Genomic DNA, 26,138 nt, shown 5'->3' on the forward strand with positions numbered 1-26,138 from the left:
ATTTTTAGTGTATTAATGTCATGGTCATACAGTAAATGTAGTGAATATTCTATGCTTGAGCATTTCAAAAAGGCTTTGATATAACTGACCTATTTATTGGAAAATGGTTTGCATTTTTTAAGCTTTAGGATCTTCATTAAATAAGTTATATGGTGAAAACTGGTGGAGAAGAGTGATAAATTAGTAGCTAAATATTAATTTTTGAAGCTGCAACTTGATGGGAAAGGTTCATGCACAATTTATTTGTTCTCACATATCTTAAAGTATGGCTTAGAACTAAAAGAATAACAGTAACCAGAAAGTAAAGTATCAAGAAAATTTATGAAAATAATCAGAATTTAGAAAATTTTACTTTTTGGAAATTAAGAATCAATACATTTGAAATCTTAAAGTAGATTGCAGCAATATCAGAAGACATCCAAACACACATTGGTTTATATGTGCTTTCCTTCTCTTTGATTTTTGACACACTTGGCTCCAGAAAGCAATTTAGTTATTAGCATTGTTCAATAAAGATTCAAATGGCCTGTTTTGAGGTCTGGAAATTTTGTTTAAACTTTCCAAGACAATGGAACCATGTCTTCACTTTATCATAAAGTGAAATTTCAAACTTCGAACTTTACAGTACCAACATTTAACAGCTACACAAGAAATTCTTCTTAAAAAACCAAACCTAATCAAAATCAAACAAGCAACACAAAAGACTGAAACTCTTCACTTAAAACTGATTACGATTAAAAGTTAAAGTCTTCAGATGAGCACATTTCACATGGTAATATGCCAAGTGCTAAATAATTTGACATGCTAATATATTTTAATACCATTATTATGGGAAAGGATACTCAAATTTTCATCTTTTAATGTTATACACACATACATATATATTAAAAGACATGTCACACAAATGTTTATAAAACACAGTTGGAAGATTTAGTTTTTGTCATTAACAAGAATGACTATTTATCAAGTATTTTACCTGTGCAAAGAAATATGGACAATCTTTGACCTGTAGAAGCTGCATTGTAATGGGATAGTACAGGAATACTGAAACAAGAAGAAACCTAATAACTGGCCTAATAGAGATGAAGACAGAGCTATGCGGCATACAGAAGAGAGATTAACTGTGGCTTGGTGGTGAGGTGGGGCGGGGAATTAGGGAAAGCTTCATGTAGGGGGTGGTGTGTAAGTATTCTTGAAGGATGAATTGGATTTAAACACATAAAGGTGGATTTGACAGAGTAGAGGCTTAAAAATGGTAAATGAATTAAATAATGAAAATATAGGGTAGGAACTGAAATGGAGAGTACACTTGGAGCACAGGTCAGAGGTACTGGTATGAAAGAAAGTCAATTTTATTAATTTTTTTGCCATCTATATGAAAACAAAAAATGTGTCAGGATTTCCAGGTATGATTTGGGCAACTGGTTTAAAAAAAACAAACAAACAATATGGAACCAGAAAGCTTCTCTAAAATCTAAAAAAAAAAATATCCCCAAACAAAACAATGCACATACACTTCATTCTTTGATTCTTGAAATAATAAAAACACTATTTGTCTTACTTCAATAGAAAGACAATAATATCTGCAACATTTAAAATTTTAATCTATGATACAGCTATATTTCCTGAACTGTTGCGTTTTTTTATAAACACAGAAATAAAGTGATTGTTTTGATATGATTGAAGTTTTAATTGAAACTGCTGATTTCAAAAGTTTTTCTTTGCATATATTTGACAAACGAGATTAGGTATTCACTTAAGTGAAAAGATGTCATCATGTCACCTAAATGAAAGTATACTGCTCTGCTTTGTAGTATGACCACAGTTGAAAATAAGATGCAAAAAGTAAATCTGATTTTGTAATGTGCAAAGACTATGATGTAAAACGTCAGAAGTCAGTGTGTACGTTATGTGGAGAGTAATTCTTCAAACTCTGAGACACTTTATGTCAAATTTCATATTATTCAATTATTTAAATTTTCTAAGCCAGAATCATCTTCAGAAGTGGTTGATGAGTGGGAGAAAAAATTGAGTCTCCTCTTGTCTGTTCACCTTTTTGTTTCAAACAGTATGCTTAGAAGCAAAATGAAGCTTAGAGACTTAAAATCAAAACTTGCGTTTAGCAAGCTGATATGTACACAATTTGTATGAGTCTGAGAAAAATTGTGACATTATCAGGAGGATCTCCCTAGGCAACAAAAACTGTTGGCATGGAAGAAAAGGGCCACACTGAGACAACTTGACCTGTATGTTTAGCAACACTCACCTTTTCAAATGTTATGTAAGTTTATTTCCTTTATTTTAGGCAAAGTTCCTAAGTTTTAATACAGGTATGCATTTTGGGGTTTCTGTTACAGTAGGTATGATTTCTGAAATGAAAGTCACTTCTTAATTTCAGCTTTCTCAGATGCACCTTGGTTTCTTTCTTTATTTTTCATACATATTATGAGGGTTACTTTTGGGGGAACAGTTGGACTCCACAGGCATGAACCTTTTACTTCTTAAAGACACAGAAATCATATGGTTTTCAATTATAAAACCAAAAATGTTGATTGGGACTATTTTCTAACTCTTGCTTTACATCGAGCCAGTGTTAAAAGTTCTTTAGCTAGAGCTTAACAGCACAATGGCTGAAGGAATGGAGTTACCACACAAGTGTTTAAATTCCATGCCGGATCCCTAGCTACAACGGAGAAGAAAGTTCAAACAACAAAAACAGAGTTGCAAGGTCTGAACTTGTGTGTCACGGATACCTCTTACTCATCACCAGGAAGCTCGTATTCAGGGTAGCCAGGCCCTCCCAAGCAACATGGTTAATTGAATAAGGATTCTAAACCTTTGGCTGCAGATAAACCAAAGTGGCACATGGCTCAGAACTCAAACATTTCATTTTAGGCAGCTGTTAGTTTTCTTGCCCAGGCTAATTTGGATTATTCAATCATTTTCTTTTCTTTAATGAAAAACTGCTTGTAGTACTGGTGGGGACAAAGAGCTGCAATTATGGACTTGGAAAGTAAATTTATTATCTACTCATTTTAATCATGTATATAAGTGATACTAAATTTGGAACTAAATTCAGAACAGTTTATTAGCAGTGCAATTATATCTGTGTGTGTGTGTGTGTGTGTGTGTGTGTGTGTGTGTACACATTTAAGAACATTCAGTCCTGAATACCATTTCCCGCTATGATAAACCTGTAACCTTTCTCAGTAAGCAAGTAAAAATGCTGGATAGAAAATGACAAATATCTTCTCAAAGGTATCCATATGTTGGTTAGTTGGTGAGGAATACACAGAGGCCAAAACGTCAGGAAAACTGAGAACCCTCAATGGTAAGCAGTTTTTACCTTGAAAGCATTTGTCCTATATGGGGGTGAATTTGAGCTTTGGTTTTCATAGACATCTTAAGGGAGCAAAGGATAGGGGACAAAGTCCAGGGTCCACTCAACTAAACAATTTTGAACTCAGGCTATGAATGGAGAATAAAAAAATATTTCTATGAATATTTTTAAGATTCTGCATATGTGTGAGACCATACAGTATATGCCTCTCTGACTTATTTCACTTAGCATAATGCCCTCAAGTTTCATCCATGTTGTTGCAAATGACAGGGTTTCCCTTTTTATGGTTGACTAATATTCCATTGTGTGTATGTACCACAGCTTCTTTATCTGTTTGTCTGTCGATGGACGTTTAGGTTGTTTCCATGTCTTGGCTGTTTTAAATAATGCTGCTAGAAACATGAGGGTGCAGACATCCTTTCAAGTTAGTGTTTTCATGTATTCTGGACATATTTACAGAAGTGGAATTGTTGGATCATATGGTAGTTCTATTTTTAACTTTTTTAGGATCTTCTACATTGTGTTCCATAGTGGCTGTACGAGTTTACAATCTCAAGAATGTACAAGGGTTCCTTACCTTTTCTCCACAACCTCACCAGCATTTATTTCTTATCTTTTTGATGATGGCCTTCGAACGGGCATGAAGTGATATTCCTGTGCGGTTTTGATTTGCGTTTACCTAATGCCTAGTGATGTTGAGCATCTTTTCATATACCTGTTGACCCTTTATATATCTTCTTTGGAAAAATGCCTAATTAGGTCTTGTGTTCATTTTTAATTGGATTATTTGTTTTTATGCTATTGAGTTATATTTCTTTATGTTTTGGATATTAATCCCTTATCAGATATATGGTTGCAAATATTTTTTCCCATTTTGCAGGTTGTCTTTTCACTTTGTCAATGGTTTCATTTGTTGTGCAGCTTTTTAGTTTGATGTAATCCCACTTATTTATTTTTGATTTTGTTGCTTGTGTTTTAGGTGTCATTTCCAAAAAAACCAATGCCAAGACCCATGTCAAGCAGCTTTGTTCCTATGTTTTCTAGGAATTTCATGGTTTCAGGTGTTACATGTAAGCCTTTAATTGATTTCAAGTTAATTTTTGTGAGTGGTGCATAGGGTCTAGTCTCATTTTTAATTTTATTTTTTTGCATGTGAATATCCAGTTTTCCTAGCACCTTTAATTTGCTCTGCTTATTTATTTATTTTGAGAGAGTGGGGGGGGCGGCATAAAGAGAGGAGAGAGAGAATTTCAAGCAGGCTCCACGCTGTCAGTGGAGAGCCTGATGTGGGGCTCAAAACCAAGAACTGTGAGGTCATGACCTGAGCCAAAATCAAGAGTTGGATGCTTTACCGACTGAGCCATCCAAGTGCCCTCCACTCTCAGCATCATTACTGAACAGACTGTCATTTCTTGAGTATTCTTGGCTCCCTTGTCAAATATTAGTTGATAAACTCAATTTTGTTCCATTGATCTGTTTGTCTCTTTTTTTGCGAGTACTGTCCTGTCTTAATGACAATAGCTTTATAGTATAGCTTGAAATTAGGAAGTGTGATGACTCCTACTTTGTTCTCTCAGAATTGCTTTGGCTATTTGAGGTCTTTTGTAGTCCCATGTAAATTTTAGGGTTGTTTTCTATACTCCTGTGAAAAATGCCATTAGAACATTGGTAGGGATTGCATTGAATCTACAGATTACTTTTGGTAGGATGAACATTTTAGCAATATCAAGTCTTCCAATCCACAAATATGGGACCTGCCATGAATTTTATAACTGTAAGCTAGCCCTCATTGGGTTTTCAACCCAAATTCTCATCATTTCAGTGGCCCTGTCAAATTCAAATTAAGTTTTTAAAGTGCTCTCAAGCCTGTTAGGGTTCCCAGGTGACTAACAGAAGCAAATGTGAAGCCTCTAAGGAGGAACCGAACTTCAACCCAGGCCCTGAAAAGTCCCGCAGAGGATAATTCTAAGAAATATAGGTTCACATTCCTGAATTACCAAACATCCAAAGAAATATGGCTGCAAAAATGTAGCTAGTGGAAATAACAGCAAAATTGGAGCACTAAATACTTCAGATATTAAAATTATCAGAAATAAAATATAGAATAAGCATATTTAAAATGTATAAGATAAAAAGGGACTGAAAATAATAGGTAGGAACAAAGGACCATAAAAATGACCAACTGGACTGGGGAATCATCAGAACATACCCTTCAGAAATGAAAACTCACTGACATTCTGCTTTCAGAAGAGAGTGATTTGTGGCAGACCAATGCTTCTGCCAGAATAAGAAGAAAAGTTGGATAACTTACAAAAAGTATTTGTTTAAAAGTATCAAGGAGGGGCTAAAGCAAAGAGGAGAGGGACTAAGATTCCAGAGAGAAAAGAACAAAGAGGTAAACTGATGATCTGTAGCCGCTCTTCCCCTGGAAGTCTCCGCAGGTTTTGGGTGAAGGTGAGAGAATGATAATCTGGGCTTTGTCCTGGAAGAAGACTGCTGCTAGGGACAGAGAAAACAGCTTTCAGCAATCTTGCAAGGCTGTAATGACAGACCTGGAGAGCCAAAGAGCCTGAAACACACACCTAGTTTCCTCTTCAAAATACTTGGCAAATTCTGAGCTGTCCTAAGTTGAGGTTAAGAACCCTCAGATGTGACTATCTCAATGCGCCCTGGTGAAGCTATCACTTGTACCACTGAATGCTCCAGTGAGCTCTGCCATCAGAGGAGAGGCAAACCAGAGAAAACTGAGCCTTACTCAGAATGTAACCCAGCTACAACTCAGCACAGTACCTAACTGGATTAAGGTGATTAGCTTCCACTCAATCTTCCCAATAGAGGAAAGGTTAAGCCCTCTCTGGAGGAAGACAGAATCTTCCAGAGGGTCAGGATGACTTACATTCAGTCAACCATTAATTAATAGGCAAGCCAAGAGAGACAAGGACATGAATCTAGAAACCAAAAAAACAAAAACAGACCATAGATGATTCAGATAGTGGAGTTAGTAGACATGTAGACATAGTCTTTTAAGTACAACTAGTATATTCAAGAAAGCAGAAGCAAAGGGGTAGACAATATATATGGAAAGATGAATATTTCACCAGAGAATTGGAATGCACCAAAAAAAAAGTCAAGAGGAGACTAGAATTGAAAAGTACAGAATCTGAAATCTGAAGAGATAGATTTAACAGCAGTAGACAGGATTATTGAAGTAAAAGGCAATTTTGAAATTTCAAAACTAACGTACATAGAGGGAAAAAAAGGAAAATACAGAATAGGGTGAAAGCAGTATGTGGGAACATAGTGAATAAATATAAAATAGATATAATTAGAATTTCAGAAGGAGGAGAAAGAGATATTGACCAAAGATTTCCTAAAGAGGACAAAAGATATCAAGTTAGAGATTTAATAAGATGGATGAAATCAAGCAAGAAATACACAAAGAAGACCACATCTGGGCATAAAATTGTCAAAAGAAAAAGATAAAATTCTATAAAAAAATCAGAGAAAACAGAGACTTTACTTTCAAGAGAAAAACATTAAGACTAATAGGTAATTTCTCAACAGGGTAGAAGGCAGCTAGACATGAAGAGGATTATATATATATATATATTTTTTTTTGATGTTTATTTTTGAGAGACAGGCAGACAGAGTGTGAGCAGGGGAAGGGCAGAGAGAGGCTCCAGGCTCTCAGCTGTCAGCACAGAGCCCGATGCGGGGCTGGAACACATGAACTGTGAGATCATGACCTGAGCCCAAGTCAGCCACTTAACCGACTGAGCCACCCAGGCACCCTGAGGATGATATTTTTGAAGAATTATAGAAGGACTTACACTTTTGGCCATGATGGAGCAACCAGGACATTTACCTCTAACTTAAAAAAAAAAAAAACATAATAAACAAAAAACTCATCAACCAACAGCAACAACAGCAAAAGACATTGAAAATCCATGGATCAATGTTTTTGGACTTCAGACAACAGGCAGCCCAGGATTGTGATCCCTGAGGGAAGGGAAGCATATGAAGTGAGCTTGAGGATTGACCTAGCTTACTATCTGGAGAAGTTACAGAGTAGAATGCGAGAAACGGTAACGAAGCCTGGCAGCCTCCCTGAGTTGAGAAGACAGAGCTGAGAATGTGGTTAGTGTTACAAGTTGGAGTCCTGAAGAGCGCTTCTGCATGTAGAGGGCAGTGCTTCACACAGGGAGAGCACAAGAGACTAGTGGGCTCTGCAGAACTGCATCGTGTTCCGGACTCTTCCTCTGAGTTCTGACCAGCATGTGTGACCATAAACTACCCAGTGAGGGTAGGAATTACCAAAAAAGGAGCTGGCAAGATAAAAACCAAACTTCACATAAGGATGTGATCAGTCAAGGTAGAGAGACCCCATTGTACACAGGTAGTATATTCAGAGAGGTATTGCCTAAACTGTAGGGGGACAATCAACCTGACATTAAAGGTACTCTGATTCTACCTAATAAGATCAAAAGAGCCTAATAATAAGGATCTGTTTCCAAGTAGTGTAACTGTATCTCCAAAGTTCAAAAAGTTTTAATGAGAAACAAAAATGTCCAATACTCAACAAATTAAAATTCACAATGATTGGCATCTAGAAAAAAGTCAGCAGGCATGCAAAGCAGGAAAATGCAACTCATGATAAGAAAAAAAACCAAAAAACAAAAAAACAAAGAGACCTGGAAATAGACTAGATAATAGAATTAACAGACAAGGACATTAAAATAGTTCTTATGACTCTATTTTCTATATTCCAGAAGATAACATAAGGCATAAATACATTTAGGAGAGAAATAAAAGAAATTAAAACAATCAACTTTAACTTTTAGAGATGAAAAATATGCCTGCAAACGATAAGGCTCTGGATGGAATTATGAACATATTAGACACTGAAAAAGAAAAGATTAATAAATTTGAAAATAGAGTAATAGAAACTACCCAAAATAAAGAACACAGAAAAAACAGCCTGGAAAAAAAAGTGAAACATGAATGAGCTGTAGGACAGCTTAAAACAGCCTAATATATATAGAATATTAGTTCCAGAGGGAGAGGAAAAAGATGTGGGGGACAGAAAACTATTAGAAAAATAATGATTGAAATTTTAAATTTTATTTATTTAAAATCAAGTTAGTTAACGTATAGTGTAACACTGGTGTCAGGAAGAGAACCCTGTGATTCACCACTTATAATATAACACCCACTGCTCATTCCAAGCACCTTCCTTAATGTCCATCACCCATTTAGCCCATCTCTCTTCCCACTTTCCTCCAGCAACCCTCAGTTTGTTCTCTGTTTTAAGAGTCTCTTATGGTTTGCCTCCCTCTCTGTTTTTATCTTATTTTTCCTTCTTTTCCTCTATGTTCATCTGTAATGGTTGAAATTTTTAAAGAATTCATAAACTACAAATCCATAGTCAAAGAAATTCAACACACCATGAGCACAGAAACATGCAGAAATCTATACCATAATAAATCCTAATCTAATTGGTTGAAACAAATGACAAAGAGAAAAATCTTTAAAGCAGCCAAAGGACATTTTTATGTAGAAAACAAAAATTAAAATGCGAGCAGGGACTAAGGAAGCCAGACAATAAAGCAACACCTTGAATATACTGAAAAAAAATTATCCTAAAATACTATATCAAAAAAAAAGCTTCCCCCCCCACAAAATAAAGGCAACAAAAAGAATCCAGACATTTTCAGACATATAAAAGCTGAAAGAATTCACCACTCACAGCCCTGCGTTAGTATAAATGATAAATGCCCAGGAAGAAGGAGAATGTTGATAGGTGGAAACTTGGATCTACACAAAGAAGAGCACTGTAAATGGTAAACATGTGGGTAGATAAGTTCTGACTTTTAAAAATCTCCTTAAATTTGTTACTTGAAAGCAAAAACTAATAACTGTTATTAATGTATATATATATGTATAAGTATAACATAAGGTAACAATATCACTAAGATCAGACACAGTAAGACAATTTTTATCAACTGTGATGTGACAGTTTAGACATGATGGGTTAAGAAAATGTTTGCCCCAAAGATTCTTATTGTCCACCCTGCCCTGGTCCTCTTTTAGCCATATACTTTAGGCTTTAAATTCTAGGTTCACTGCAGGTGATAGAGTATTTGGTAGTGTATTTACATTGCCTTACCTTGATTGAATAATTAAACAGAACAGAAGCAGTGTTTTTAGATTTCAGCTACTGGGTACAGCAAAATTCCACATACAAATTCCAAAATTAGTAGAGGTACCTTGCAGTGGATTTCAATCAGTCTAGTATTTTTTCATTAAGAGAACTGATCTCCTTCTCTAGTATACTTTCTAACTGTATTTACCAAAAGTAATGTTTCACTTTAACATTTTATTGCTATAACTTTATTTTGTATCTAAGTAGTTTTTAAAGGTTCCTAAGGTATCTAAAAAAATTGCTCTTACCAACATTTATCTTCTTAAATTAAGTAATCTCTATGCCCAATGTGGGGCTCGAACTCATGACCTCCAGATCAAGAGTCACATGCTCCATCTACTGAGCCAGCCAGGCACCCCTCAACTTTTATCTTCATTAAACTTGTTAAGGAAGTCAAACACAGTTTGATGGTGAAGTTCATCTGTTTTCTTACTGTAGTGTATTTTATAGGCATATCAAGTGCAGTGTCTTCAGGATTGTACCATTATAAATTTGATTAAAATCAATGTCTCAGAATTGCATTGAAATGTATAGGATTTGCAGTAGGGGATTTTATACAAATAAAAAATAAATATATATTTTAGATATTTGAGTTTGTGCATTAAAATGCACCTTTGTTGGGTGCCTGGATGACTTAGTCGGTTAACGTCTGACTTTGGCTCAGGTCATGATCTTGTAGGTTGTGAGTTCGAGCCCAGCATCAAGCTCTGTGCTGACAGCTCAGAGCCTGGAGCCTGCTTTGGATTCTGTGTCTCCCTCTCTCTCTGCTTCTATCCCGCTAGCATTCTGTCTCTCTTTCTCAAAAATAAATAAAACATGAAAAAAAAACCCGCACCTTTGTTAATAATTAGATAGTCAAGAAACCGGTGGCTTCGAAAGTACCCGTGCATTCAAAAACTGTATTTAGATAACAATAAAATTAAAAATAAGTATATTAATTCTTTTGCAAAAAAATAACAGTATTTTGATGATTCTCAAAAATACACATTCATCCCTGTCCAATTCTATCTATGAAATCCTGAATTAAAAATAATAACTTTAACCTCCATAAATTTAACTTTAAGGACTTAATAAAAAGGAACAGAAAAACCTTTCGAAAAAGGTTATTCTAGTAAATGGATTACAAAAAGTTTGGTAACTTGAGAAACTATTCTGGAATGTATGCTACCAGTTCAAATGTGCAAGCTCCAACTTAACAAACGTTTAAAATATTTGAGTTTTTAAACAGTGCCAAAATAAGCCACATCTTTCCTAGAGATGACATATTTAGCTAAGCATGGGCAATATAAATCTTTCAACCATTCCATGTATTTGTTTAAAAGCCTCAGAAACCACGTGCACTTCTAATAAAACATGACCAAAATGCTGAAATCACTGGAGCCTAACAGTGGACTTATAATAAATCAAATTTTTAAAAAGGCAAATGCATTTGTGTGTGTGTGTGTGTCTGTGTGTATGATCTAAGAATACAGATATATACATGTATATAGATATGAATAGGTTAATAGGTTAGTTGTAAATTGAAGTTATCAACAACAAAATGACATTTGGGAAAAATCTGGGTTCCACACAAACTTCACTTATGTGAGAAGATAAAATGTGTAAACCATGGTTATTTTACCATTATAATGACTCATTAATCCTGAGTATTTGAAAAAACAAACTTCAAAAATAATCATAATGTTTAAAAATACTACATACAAAAATGCTTTTCTATGCAACTATATCCATTATTCAAACTACCAAATTTTAATATTCTAACATTTTTGTGAAATAAACTAATTCTGTCAGCAAATGACTGACAAGATTCTTCAGTTTATTTGAGTTAGGATATATACAAAGGGTCAACTTTCTCATTGAAAAGGAGAAATGTTTTATTAGATATTTTGGATATTTTACATTATTCTAACATAATGGCTTATTTATATAGTAGAATTAAAATTTCTCATATATTAATAATTAACTAATAACTTTGCTGTAACTGCTTATACCTTGCTTATAACCAATAAACTTGCTTATAACTCGTTCTACCTCTAATAGTTGGTGTTGGAGATAAAGTAAGCCTTGAAGTTCAGACCACCATTCAATAAAACTAACACTGTCAGGTTTTAACATCAGGCACACAGTAACTCAAGGTTATTTTTTAACAATGAATTGTCACAGAACTCCCAGTGAGTGTGGCCTCAGGCAAAGCATGCTGCTGCTATAACACCATAGAGAGGTAGTAATGATGTGATGCTATTTACACATGCAGTTCACATTATTGTACTTCACTCAAAGAAATGCCTACAATCTCCATTGTTAGTGAATTCATATGTAAGTGTAGAAAAGAAATGGCACAATAATAACAAAATTGCAAGAGTTAAAATCTTCAATTCTTTTTTCCTTATAGAAAGGTTTAGAGAACTACGGGCTACGTCGAGTTTAGTCCTAAGAAAGACCTCAGTTGTAAGACCTCGCCAGTCCTTGGCAAATTCCTAGGCACTAGAGGTCTATTTCCTCCATTGTACAATGTAATAATAATGACACTAGCACTAAAATCATCATCATTATCATGTGGTTGATATATTTAATTTATATATAATCTATGGATAGGAGCAAATAAAAAATACAGATGTGAAGGATTTTATAAATCATCAAGTGCTACACATATTTGTATTATCTCTTCTGCTTTTCCTCTGAACTTATTTTTTACAACAGGAAGTGAATTCCCATGTTACTATAATAATTAGACTTGCTAATATTTCAGAGAAACTCAAAGCAACACCTTTGGGTAGCAACGGAACACCTCCGAAATTGCATTATGACTGAGTATGTAGAGAACCAATCTTCAAGAAGTTAGGTGACTCCTTCACACGAAAAAAAGTAAAGACTGTTTGAAACATTGTTGGTGGATATTTTTAAGTATAAGAAATCAATTAATGATAATATTTGGCTGAAATCCTTAGCATTTGTAATTTTGTAGACAACTCATTTTCAAGGGGATGTGATATTTTGGCATAGGTTACCTACACTGACAATAGTAAATGTCAAAATTGTTTTATAAATTTAACTTTATACTATCAAATTCTTTCAAAGTTCTGGATATTGATTACAGGAATTGGTTGCTCTAATCTAATCATTTTGGTACAGAAAGAGATGTTTGGAAGCTGTGAAATGTCTTTATGTTTACTGTGTGTTTTATAAACCCCCAAGCAAAATAACTCAGGAATTCTGTTCTTTAGGACTAAACTGAAAATTCAAGTTTACTTGTGCTTTCCTTGAAGAGGACTCAGGAATGGACAATTTTGGGACAAGAACTATTCCTCTTTACTTACCTGCATGACTTGCAAGGCACTATTCCTTCACACAGGGGTTCCCACATGTTTCAATGAGAGCCCAGAGGCAAGACTCCATGCTTGACCAAATTATCTCAGTTTTCTCCATTTGTATAGTCACAGGCCTATGGAAGGCTGTAGTCTCTTTAGGACTGTGGAGGAAACCCAGTTAGCTTACTTCTAGCATTTGTTGTTTCCTATTTTCTAATAGTTAAAAAAAAATTAAAAGCAGGCATGTGTAAATTCTAAATTTGAACTCAATTGGAAGGTTCTAATGGCCAGTTAGTTTAATAAATTCAATGAGGAAGAAATTGAGTTTGTTAACATGATGGTTCTTTGGTGGCCCTATGATAAAGCTCCTTACATTTTCCTGCAAGAGTAAAAAAAAAAAAGAAAAAAATCACACGAATCATCTCCACTGGTGTTATCAAAATCTTGGTGCAATAAACTATTCTGTTCTTGTCCTGAAAATAAGCAATGGTAGATAATCTAACTCAGTCTTAAAGCTACATTAAAATATTGTATGCACTTGGAAAATTTTTCACTTTCCCACAAAATTCTCACGAATTCAATCTCTACTTGCCTATTTCATCCTGTTGCAGCCATAGTCATCTTCTACTGGCCTCTCATCTACTCAATCTAAAAAAAAAAAAGGTATTTTTCCTATAGCCAAATACACAAATCTTAGTTTTATTCATAATTTCATATGCCTAGAAGTGACTGTTATGCTGTAACTATTTCAAATTAGCTTTTAAATAAAAGGAAAAGTAGGTAACCAAGCTAAATTGCCAGTTTTCATTTTTCCACATCCTTATGTTTTTACATTATAATTTTATTGTATATTGTATCTTGGATTCCCCCTCCTCCACAACAAAAATTCAAATGATAATCTAAATAAAGATAATCAGAAAGAATACTTAACATTTTTGCTGGCCTCTTGCCTTTGAGAGTCATGCTGGCACATGCTAATTTTCAAGCCAGAGGTGTCCCAGCCTATTAGACAGACTTGGCAGTTTCTACAGTTTAAACAGAGTTCAGATAATTATTCAGACACAACATTAAAAACATTGACAATATGAATCCGTAAGTACACACGAACAGTATCCTCTTTTTTATTGAAAACAGTTTGCATTATTTGTAGTGAAACAAAAATCATGCCATGATTAATGTAATTTTAATGTACCAAAATCTTATTAGAGCAAATTATACATTTAATTCTTGGTATTTATACTTAATATTCTTTAATATTAACAAAGATTATGTATATGCACTGGAGGAAGACTATACATTCTCATGTCTGAGCTGCTGTCATCAGTTAAGAAATAAACTCTATATTGAAGACTGCATGTATTTAAAGTTCTGACCTAACACAATGGATTAAGGTTTAGACAATATTTACTTTGCTGCATTTTGATTCAGAAAGGGCCGCATGTGAAGATATGACCTACACTGGTCTCTCAGTAAAAAGATTTATATTAAATACAGTGATATAAAATAGTTACAAAATAAGCTACAACTTCTAGCTACTCATTGGTAAAAGTCTGTAGTTAATACATTTGGATGAATACCTCAAGTCAGCAGCAAAGTGGTTAAACATTTGTGATCTGATTTTATCTCTCAGCTTGGAATGTGGTTGGAGTGTCCCACTTCTAACAACTGTTTGCTAAGTTAAGGCTTTAGTGTTTACACAGTGTTGAATGAAGCAGCCTGGTCACCAGATGTGATTGCTTCCCCAGACTGTCGTTTTTTTCAGTCAGATCACTGTCCTCATGGTCCCTGTTCCAACCTTCTTCCTCAGGACGTCCACCAGCCTTTCCAACCTAGATTGGGGGTGGGGATGGGGAGGGGGAAAAAAGGATACAAAAAGTGCAATTATTGTCAGGAATGTTTTGGCTGAAAAAGAACAGTATTTGCTTGTGACCAAGCAGTCTTGGTAGTCGTGGTAAGAGACAAAGCATTACTGTCAGCAAGAGAAGCTGGTGCAGAGTGCCACGTATCTGAGGTTAAAAAAACATTAAAAACACAAACTTTAACCCACATCTTCAGATTATGTCAGCTTTAGATGCTACATGAAAAATATAACATACACATTTCAATACATTTACCTGCTTCATGAAGCCCGTGAATGAATCATTTATTACGCAATGAGAAGATGGCATATTAAAAGTATAGCAGTTTCAAACTGATTTTTGCCTAAGAAGTACATATCTTAATTCAGAAGTACTATCAACTTCACACCTGTTACTGAGCTAAATAAGTAACACATTAGTATGTTGTACAATTCTTATGCATTAAATTTCTTCCTTTTTCATAGAGTCAGCAAATGAAAATTAGAAATTAGGTAGCTAGCTGGAAAAAACTCATGCTTTAGTGGCATGAAAATAATTTAAGTATATGCAAATTGTTTGATGCTAATAAAACCAGACTTTTGGTACTACATTTAAAAAGAAGCTTCTATTCTGAGTAATGTAAATAGACTAACAATGATTCTACAGTTTCTAATCAAAGATAAGCGATTTTTCTTAGTTGATTAAAAACTTGCCACTTATACTGAAAATAAAGTGAAAAGTTCAAAAGTCTGTAGTTTTCTTAAGCTACTCTATGGGAGGGAGATCACATTCATGCGGATCAGTGAGATTTTGCTTGAGAAGAGATGATGGAATCAGACCATTAATTTTTCTTTTTATTATTTTTTTAACTGAAAGCATAAAACCTCCACCAAAAAAATCCTGTTTGATGTTCTAAACACAGAAATCTTCCAGTTTTCATATGTACACAATCTTCTTCCTCAAAGACTGGTGAGCGACATAGTCTAGTCTGCTTCAGCTTGCCTCATTTATACGGATCCATGCATGAAGGTCCTTTGCAAATAAATATAGCACAGAGCTAGACCCTAAAGGAATGAGGGTATTCCTAGTATCACACTCTCTGGTTTACATGCAACACTGAGAGGTAGCTCAAGTTTATTGGATTATTGTGCATATATGGCGTTCTGTTAACAGAAAACAAGAATATGATGATTTATATAGGATTACATAAAATCTTCTTTTAAAAAATTTTTAATGTTTTATTTATTTTTTTTGAGAGAGAGAGAGAGAGAGAAAGATAGTGTGAGCAGGGGAGGGTCAGAAAAAGAGGGAGACAGAGACTTTGAAGACAGGCTCCAAGCTATGAACTGTGAGCACAGAGCTCGACGTGGGGCTTGAATCCACGAACGCAAATCATGACCTGAGCCGAAGCCGGATACTCAACCAACTGAGCCACCCAGGCGCCCCTATAGGATTACATAAATTCTTTAAGACAAAGTTTCATTAATTGAATTTTGAAGGAAGGGCAAGAAAAATGTCATGAAATTTTAAATGTATTGTTAAAGTATGATAGTAACCTCAACTTAAAAAATGACTCCCAGTATAAATATTGACAGGCCATTAGTAGCATTTTGGGGCATATATTGTAATAAAGTCAGAAAATATTATTTTAATGTTGATTAGTTATATCCCTCCCCTACAATATGATTTATACTACCATTAAAAAAATTCCTCACAATGTAAAAGTAAGTTGCACTCTGTATAGTTATTATTATGACTATGAATTCAAAATCAATGGCATTCCAAATTACTGAGATGACTCTGTGTTGTGCCTCTTATGACTTTTCCTTTGCTAATAGGCTTATCTTACTTTAGTTTCCTTTTTATACATTAGGACATATTACCATTTAGAACTCTTATATCTTGCTAAGGTAAGAGGTTAGGAGGAAATACTTAAATATCACGTCTTGCACTGCGCCTTTACTATGTTTCAACAATTACTAGATCAACCACATTCTCAGTTTATCCAGGTTGAATGATTTATGAAAATTTGATCTCAGAAATGAGAAAAATGTCAATGACTTGGTTCTGTAAAAGCTTACTGACTTCTGAAACACAATGAAGCACCTATTCCTTCTTGTAAGGAATGGAATACACCTGCCAGATGTGGACTGTGCCAACAGGAAGGGAGCTGCATACATCTGTCGAAGCACCTTGTTGACTCGCCTGCAGGCTATTCTTTACTGTTCAAATCAACAGTATCTTTTAAAAAAGTGTGTAGCTTATTAAATTAGGTTCCAACTATTTCACATGTTACTCAACAATAGTTTCCCAAGGGCTTCATGAAATAGGAAAAGGTTTAGAAATAGGATTAGGAGTTCTCCATTTAAATATGAAGAAACTGAAGCACAGACAAGTAAACCCTTATACAAGGCCTATAGTAAAATAGTAACAAATCTGGGCCTGGTTTCCTTGTTCTTAGTTCAAAGTTACTTCCACCAAGGCTTGGTTACTACATAGCCACATATTTCAGGTTTCAGATTTCATGGATTATTTAGCTTCAAGAAAAATTTTCCTCAAATTCCTACTTAAGTCAAATTGGGAAAGTATTTGTGAGTATATTTCACCTGCTATTATTTTAGTAACATATTAACAAAGTAAATTGATGACACTGCACATAATTAGGAAATATTAGTTACAAACTACCATTTACTATAGTACAATTTCTATATAAACTTGAAAAATATACTGAAGGCTATATTTTAGACAGGAATCTTATTTTCCCAATTAACACGATTTTTATATTTCCTATGTATTGAGATACTGTGTATGTATTACAGTGGAATTCATAATTTTCCAACATAGTTGTTTACCAATTTTCCTAAACAGCTTAATTTTATTTTTCACTCTTAATGAATGTTTTGATATATTTTAAACAGTAAGTAATTCTTTTTTTCAAAAATTTTTAATGTTTATTTATTTTTGAGAGAGAGAGAGAGAGAGAGAATGAGCAGGGGGAAGGGCAGAGAGAGAGAGAGGGAGACACAGAATCCGAAGTAGGCTCCAGGCACTGAGCTGTCAGGCCAGAGCCTGATGCGGGGCTCAAACCCATGAACTGTGAGATCATGATCTGAGCTGAAGTCAGTTGCTTAACCAACTGAGCCATCCAGGTGCCCCAAGTAATTCTTAATAAAAACATTATGTGCTATGAATTATGAGAAGTAAATTATGCATATATTTAAATTTCATGATAACTCCATGAAGTAGACATTATCATCGGTTGACAAAACCAAAACATATGGAGGGCAATTTGATCACAGTTTGGAGTTCGGATTGATGCTAAGTCTAATTACCAGCCCCCCTAATCTTTCTGGTGTGCTATACTGATTCCAAAAATACTATAACTTTTAAGGGTTATTTCTGAGTTTTTGTGGGCTTGAATTACTCTTACTCCCTTCTGATTTCAGACTCACATACCCAACTGCCTTCAAGACATCTCTTGCTTATTCTACAGGCATATGACACTTAGCATATCTAAAACAAAATTGATTTTGTTCCCCATGCATGTTACAGTACTTATCTTGATTAACATTGTCATTCATTAAGTTGAAAAAATTTAGAAAAATTAGGACCATTTTACTTAATTATTTTTCTCATTTCAGCTTGGATCTGTGAAAACTTTGTGAAGAAACCACTAATGGTGACAGTAGGAAGCAATGAGCGAGTTTTAACACATCTAGTAACATCATTTGCACTTTAGAAAGATTACACTGGCAAGGATGTAGGGATGGGATGGAGGCAGGTTAGCCTATAGGCAGGAAGTCCAGATAGCTCCTGATTAAAATAACCTTAGCACAATAACATGAATGTATTTAAGGCCATATACCTGTACACTTAAAAATGGTTAAAATGGAAAACTTTGTTATGAAGATGTACTGTAATAAAACATCAGTGAGACTTAAGGCTTAAACTAAAACTATAGCAGTGTAGACAAAAAGAAGGGGACAAGTTTGAAAGATATCTAGGTATAGGATCCAAAGGGCTTAGTGACTTCTGAGTGTAGGATGGGGAAAGATGGGTTGGGCAAGAAGGATGACTCCTGGGTGTCTGATTTTGGTGACTAGGATAGTGATATACTAACAAAGACAGTGTAGAGGAAGAACAGAAGAATTTATTGGGGGGCATGTGTGTGTGAAGATGAGTTCAGTGTGGTACATAGGAGTTGGTGGGACATGCAAGTAGGCTGTTAAGTAGATACTTGGATATAAGCGTTTGTCTTAGAGAGAATTCTAGGTATATAATATAGATTTCAGTTCAATCAATAAGCACTTATTTGACAATTCCTATATACCAGGTACTGTTCTAGGCATTGATTTTTAAAAAAACAGGACATGGTGCCTGTTTATAAGTAACAAACAGTAAGACGTGGAAGTAGATCTTTATGTGGGTAACTCCAGTAAGTTACTGGTAAATGCTGTAATAAAAGCATAAGCAGATATTGAGCTGAACCTAGTTTGGGGAGAGGAGTAGAGGAAAAGCATATAAAGTCTTCCTGATTTTGCCTGAGTTAAGTATTGAAGGAAATAAGTAAGAAGGAAATAGTCATCTTAAGAAGAAAGGGGACTGAGAGGGACAGGACGGGCATTCCAGACAGAGGAAATAATATCTGTGAAAGCACAGACGCATCAAAGGCATGATATGTGTCAAGTCCTACTGGTAGTATTTATTTTCTCAGGATCACAAAGTTGGAGGTGGAGAATGGTAGAAAGTGAGGCTGAAGAGGTGGGTCATGAGTAGGGTACTCTAGGTTTTAACTGAAGCCATGGGAGAAGATGGAAATGCTTAGAAAGGGAAATTAAAAAGAGGAAGAGAGGTGGGAATAGGATAGAACACAAATGAAAACAAATATTTAAAGTAAAGAGATTGGAAACAGAATTTGAGAAATAGGGATATAAAAGATGGATCAAGACTAGGTGCTGTCACAGAACTCAGAGAAGAACACTTCAAAAAGGCAGTTTAAGTATTTAAGATCAAAGGGGTAAGTGCTCATGTGATTTGGCAATTGGGAAATAACAACCTTTTCAGTGCAGTTTTAATGGCATGATGAAAGTAGGAGAAAGTCTGAGAGGAATTTTAGAAGAGCTTGGCTAGAATGTAAAGAAAATTGTAGTTATAGGGGAATGTATGGTTGAGGAATTTTTTAAAGAAACTGGTGGCATGTGAATGTACTTGTGGACTATGGGAGGGAAGACTAGAGGAGCACACAAAAGTATAAAGCAGGAAGATGATACCTTTTTAAGTATGGTCTCAGAAGAGGGATCATAAGCATGACTTACAGCATTATCTTAAAAAAATATAACTGGACAACTTCTCCTTGGAGATTAAGGGGAAAGAGGTGGGAAGAATACAGCTGTGGACAATTTAGGTACGGAGGACCTTAACTGACAGAACTTATGTCTGCTGGATTCAAATTTTCTCCATGGAGTAGGAGACAAAGTTCTCTGTTGAAAGCATAGGGTAAAGGAAAAGGCTAGAGGAAAATGCTGATTGTTTAAAGTGACAAGCAAGGGAGGTGCCTTGGAATATGTAAAAGAAATATTAGATGAGATTGATGATCCAGCTACTTGTAGCTAGAGACTACAAATTTGTAGGAGATACTGATCATCGTAGTAGTATGACTTTTAGTTTTTACATCAGGTCCCTACTTTGGGGATAGATATGGGGAGGGGAACTAATAAAAGTAATTCAGAGTTTATGACTTACAGGGCAAGACAAGGGTATAAGAAGACTATGTCCTTGAGAAAAAGTGATTAAACCTAGAATTCAAATTGGGCAGAAAAGAAAGCAAGTCTATAAAGGACTGTCAGTTCAGAAAAAGAATGAAAGGAACAAGAGACTGGATGTTTTGATTTGTGTTGAAGCTAAAAAGCAAGAGTGGTTGAAATAAGGCTGTGGTTATTGTTGCAAAGGCAAGTTTGATCTTAGGATTTCATATTTAGAAAAGTTCTGCCAACATCCATTGTAGTTGAAGTGGATAAGAGGTAAAAGTCATTAGTATTCAAGGGACAAAGGAACAGACATATTCCTGACATTGACATTGACATTCATAGCATGAATGCAGAGGTTGGGGTACATAGAAAGGAAGACATGAATCAGATGCCTCACATACATTTAAAGAAAATGGCACTGATCTGGAGATCAGTGGATATTACTGAAGAGAGGAGACAAAGAGTGAGAAAGCTGGATGGTATAAATCTCAAAGGAAGGAGGGTTTTTACATCAATGCAGGTGGTATGAAAGAAGCAAAGGGGAACCAGAAGAACTCTCCTTCCTAGTATATGGGTATGGGGAAAAGGCTGGGCTGCTAGGAAACAAATGTCCTTGGTAAGTTTGTTTCAGGTAGAATGTGTGTGTGAAACATTCAGTGTGGTAGTTGTGGACAGATGCAAGGTAGTTAACAATGGAAAGAAGGCCCACAAAGCACACTGAAAAAGCTGAGATCAGAGGAATATAGAGGAGAAAGATGGGGAGGGAGGAAGCACAGATTTGTATGAATGTGAATAGCCAATGGATGGAGTGCACCCATCTTCCCATGCATAAATTGTAACTAATGTGCTAAAAAGTTCTTGCTCCATTTTAGCCACAAAATGTAATTGAAAAGACACACAGATGCCTATAAAAATGGACATATCCACATATACTTGTGAAAAAATAGAGCCATGGCCCTATAAATATGAACACACATATATGCTTGCAAAAAGAACACATAAGAAATAAGTATCACATGAAGAAAGAATGAAGCTGAGAAAAGAAGAAAGACTATTTACATTTGAAACAAAATGAAAAAAGTTTGTAAGTGGAAAAGCGAGGGTAGGAGTAGATGGGAGAGTGGGTTGAAAGGTAATGGTGAAGAGGGTGGAAACAGGAATTGGTAGAAAGTGGTAAGAATGGGGAGCCAAATAATAATTACATTGCCAATAATTATTCTTTATATTATTTTTTTGGAGAGAGTATGAAGTGGGGGAGGGGCAGAGAGAGAGGGAGAAAGAGAACCTAAGCAGGCCCCATGCCTAGTACGGGGCCCCACAACAGGGCTCCAAATCATGATGGTGAGATCATGATTTGAGCTGAAATCAAGAGTCAGACGCTCAGCCAAGTGAGCTATCCAGAAGCCCTGACTCCTTATTTTAACAGGAAACCTGCCCCCTTGGATCTCCCACTTATACCCCTAGACATAATAATTAATGATAAATTGTGGTTAATTTGGAAATGGGCATAATTTACTTATCTGGGATAGGACATTATAACATTAATAGCAAATATAAGATTTCTAAAGTAATTATACTAGAGATAATGAGGAAAAAATTAATACTGGCAAGAATACAGAAAGCCAATCACTAGGCCAATTTGCTGAAGGAAAAGATATAGGACAATTGTTTATTATATAAATTCATATAGAGTATTTTGAAAAGGACATCACAAATATTTCATTATAAGTAGATAATAAATAGGATTTCTAGATGAGCACCACTTAAAAAATTTTTATTATAAAACAGATTTAAAAGGTATTCATTAATTTCTTAGAAAATATTACTAAAGCAAATGGCTAGGAAAACTTTTAAAAAGTCTTGTCAAAGGATTGTTAAAATTCTTAGTCTGGGTAACATGTCAGTGATAAGCTTACATGGACATAATAATTAGTATCAAGCATCTGTCTCCCCTGTTAATCCTCACTAGATCTCTGGTATGAGGTAGATACCAAAGAGTGCATTTAAGAAGGTCCTCATACTACCTCCTTGATTGTGTTCAGGTCTCTCCAATATCTGAGGACTGTCATGAGATTTAAGAATTCCCATGAGTACTGAAATGCTGGTAAACTTACAGTCTATACAGGCTGAAGCAGAGTACATGCCTAGGTTTTGTTTAAATACATTCAGTTAAAAAGCCTGCATTCAGCAAAAGTGGTGCATTCTCAGCTCTAATTTTGACCTAAAAATAACTTTTATATCAGTAATGTTAATTGACTATACATAGCTTTCACAACCTCTATGATCCCAAACACAAGATGATACTCGGGAAATAAAAGTTTATAAAATTATTATGGTTCTCAAGATGATTTTGGGTCATGTCTTCCCAACACCTCTTACAAAGCAGTCCAAGTAACCTTTGTTCTGTTTCGGCCAATCGTGGGGCAGAACTGTGAGAGTGGTCAAGTTTGCCTTTATTTCTCAAAGAGCTATGCCTAAAATAATTTGGTAGTGATAATTGCTGAAACAGAATTCCACCAGTAATAGAGACATCTAGAGAGAGAGAAAACCACACCAAAAACCAAAAGTTAAAACTAGTGCTGAGCAGAAGTTGATCAATGGCAATTCTCTTGCTTTCTGTTAAGAGTATAATCCTCTCGCATTTTCCTCCCTTTGACTCTTAATAACCGACTTAAACAAAAATGTTTTCTGAGAACAATGTTATGTAATTGATAAAAAAAGGCTACTGAGAGTATCTGTATTTTATTATGAAACAATGCATAACCCAAATCTGTTTATTTCTGATACTGAAATTTTTAAAAATTTTATTTTAAAAAGTTCTTAATGTTTTTATTTATTATTGAGACAGAGAGAAACAGAGCACGAGTGGGGGAGGGGCAGAGAGAGAGGGAGACACAGAATCTGAAGCAGGCTCCAGGCTCTGAGCTGTCAGCACAGAGCCTGATGTGGGCCTTGAACCCACGAACCATGAGATCATGACCTGAGCCGAAGTCGGCCGCTTAACCAACTGAGCCACCCAGGTGCCCCTAAAAAATTTTATTTTTTAAATGTTTATTTTTGAGAGAGAAAGGGAGAGTGAGTGAGCATGAGTTGGGGAGGGGCAGAAGGAGAGACACAGAATCTGAAGCAGGTCCAGTCTCTGAGGTGTCAGCACAGAGCCTGAAGTGGGGTTTGAACCCACAAACTGTGAGATGGTGACCTGAGCTGAAGACAGATGCTTAACCCACTGAGCCACCCAGATGCCCCTCTGATACTCAAATTTTAAATATCAATTGATAGGTATGAAAATAGATACATTGTGGGGATTGCATTATCTCTTAAATGAAACCAGGAATGTGACTATCATCTCTATCTACATATAAAATTGTCCCTATTTGTTGTCAACTGGTATTTTTGACTGGATCTACATTATTAAAAAAATAAGAAAAGAAAAACAACAAATTGGGTACATGCAGTCAACAATATTTAGTTTTAAAGCATCATGACTAACCATTTATTAATTAGCTTGTTGATTTCTAGCATAAATTTCACCTTAAATCCAATTCAATTCAACCATTTTCCCCAAATCATTTTACTATATAAAAAAATTTCAAGTAACTAGAATAAAGGATACAAATAATATGGATAGATTAATTTAATTCCTCAGATGTCATTATATAAAGCATTATCACTTAGAAGATAACATTATCTTTAAAGAATTATCATTCCTTCAGAAAATAAGCAGTAAACTTGGATTTATCTCTGAGCCTAAATAGAACATAAAAATAACTTAGTACATGCACACTCTGCTTAGATTAGATATACACGTTCCTCATTCAATGTGTAGACAAGGCACTGAAAACTTGCGTCTATTTTACTTTTTTAAGTTTATTTATTTATTTTGAGAGAGAGAGAACACGTGTGAGAGTGGGGGAGGGGCAGAGAGTGGGAGAGAGAATGAGAGAGAGAGAGAGAGAGAGAGAGAGAGAGAATCCTAAGCAGGTTCCACAGTGACAGCATAGAGCCAGATGCAGGGCTCGAACCCAGGAACTGTAAGATAATGACCCAAGCCAAAATCAAGAGTCAGACACTCAACAGACTGAGCCACCCAGGCGTCCCAACTTGCCTCTATTTTAAATGTCGACTAACAGTTGCCATTTTCCATGTAACCTTGAAAAATCAGGCTTGTCAATCAATCATAATGTCATTAGTATCAATTTAGGTGACTGGTAAAAATAAAGGTTAACCATTTAGCAGTCAAAATTTAATGTAAAACTTTGCATTCTTTACATTTGTTCTACCTTATTTTAAAATTAGAACATGGAGAAAGAGTAAAGCTATATTTCCTTTGTTACTATATCTCTAAGGTAATTTAATTTCAAGTTTTAGATTTTAAAGTCCAAAGTAACTTTGGTATAATTTTACCCAGAGATTAATTAAGATTTTGTTAGTAAATTAGAGATCTAGATAGTCTCGTGGATTCCAATTAGTCTATGGCAGCACTAGCAGAGTGGATGATACTATCAGAAAAGTACTTACAGAAGATAATAGAGTTATTTTGCTTAAGCTCCTAACTTAACATTAGAAAGTGATTGAGATAATATGATGAATTAAGATCAAGTGACTATTTTATTGAACTCTCACTATGAGACGATATTCAAATCATACATTAAGTTTCTCAAGAAAACACTAGTAAAAGGCCCATGAGGCTTCATGAGGGCAAGTACAATGTGTATTTGCTTATCACTGGTACTTAGTAACTAGCAAAACAGGCTCTCAAATATCAACAGGATATTATTTACCTGTTTCTGAACACACACATGCATACAAACAGGGAATAAGGAGTAAAGGAATTTCATTTACATTCTCAATTCTAAAAAATTGATTGAAATTTTGATGATGACCCCTAAGAAGAGGTTTCAAAATTAAAGAAAGCAAGTTACTCCATGTGAAGATTTGTAGTAGTTTATTTTTTTAAATTAAAAAAATTTTTCTTTACGTTTATTTCTGAGAGACAGAGAGAGGCAGAGCAAAGCAGGGGAGGGGCAGAGAGAAAGGGAGACACAGAATCCAAAGCAGGTTCTAGGCTCTGGGTTGTCAGCACAGAGCCCAACACAGGGCTCAAACCCACAATCTATGAGATCATGACCTGAGCCAAGGTGGACACTTAGCAGACTGAGCCACTCAGGTACCCCTGTAGTAAATAGTTTATTTAGTCAAGGGCCCTTGCAGAAAAAAGATTAAATAGTAAGCAGTTATCTGAATAGATTCCTCTCATTTTATTTTTTAAAGTTTATTAGAGAGAGAGAGAGAGAGAGGAGAAAGAGAGAGAGAGAGAGAGGGAACGTGTGACCACCAGCAAGGCAGGGGCAGAGAAACAGGGAGAGAATCCCAAGCAGGCTCTGCATTCAGCACAGAAGTCCACACGGGGCTCGATACCTCAGCCTTGAGATCATGACCTAAGCTAGGCCTGATATCAAGAGTTGGTTGCTCAACTGATTGAGTCACCCATGTGGCCCAAGATTCCTCTTTTTTAAATAGAGGGAGTTTGGGAGCTTGGTGGGAAAGATCTTAAATGTAACTTCACCCTAAGTTAGACTAAGTTAAGGTTATCCTTTTTGTTTCAGGAGGGATTTAGTTAATGTGATAACAATGAATTACTGATTCTGAAAACCAGAATTATCATCTCTCCTTTTTGACTTCATAACTTTTGAGGAAAAACTG

General features: G+C 35.3%; 1 protein-coding gene across 1 annotated transcript in view; it reads right to left on the minus strand.

Moving 5' to 3' along the window:
• Nucleotides 1-13,947: 13,947 nt before the first annotated feature.
• MIPOL1 (mirror-image polydactyly 1) overlaps nucleotides 13,948-26,138 on the minus strand; it is a 292,991-nt gene continuing 280,800 nt past the window's right edge. Inside the window, exon 13 of the mRNA XM_029952677.1 lies at nucleotides 13,948-14,679. Coding sequence (XP_029808537.1) covers nucleotides 14,613-14,679 — 67 coding nt within the window. The 3' untranslated portion in view covers nucleotides 13,948-14,612. The remainder of the gene's footprint in view (nucleotides 14,680-26,138) is intronic.

This window comes from Suricata suricatta, chromosome 9 (assembly GCF_006229205.1).
Source record: "Suricata suricatta isolate VVHF042 chromosome 9, meerkat_22Aug2017_6uvM2_HiC, whole genome shotgun sequence".
Taxonomy (NCBI): domain Eukaryota; kingdom Metazoa; phylum Chordata; class Mammalia; order Carnivora; family Herpestidae; genus Suricata; species Suricata suricatta.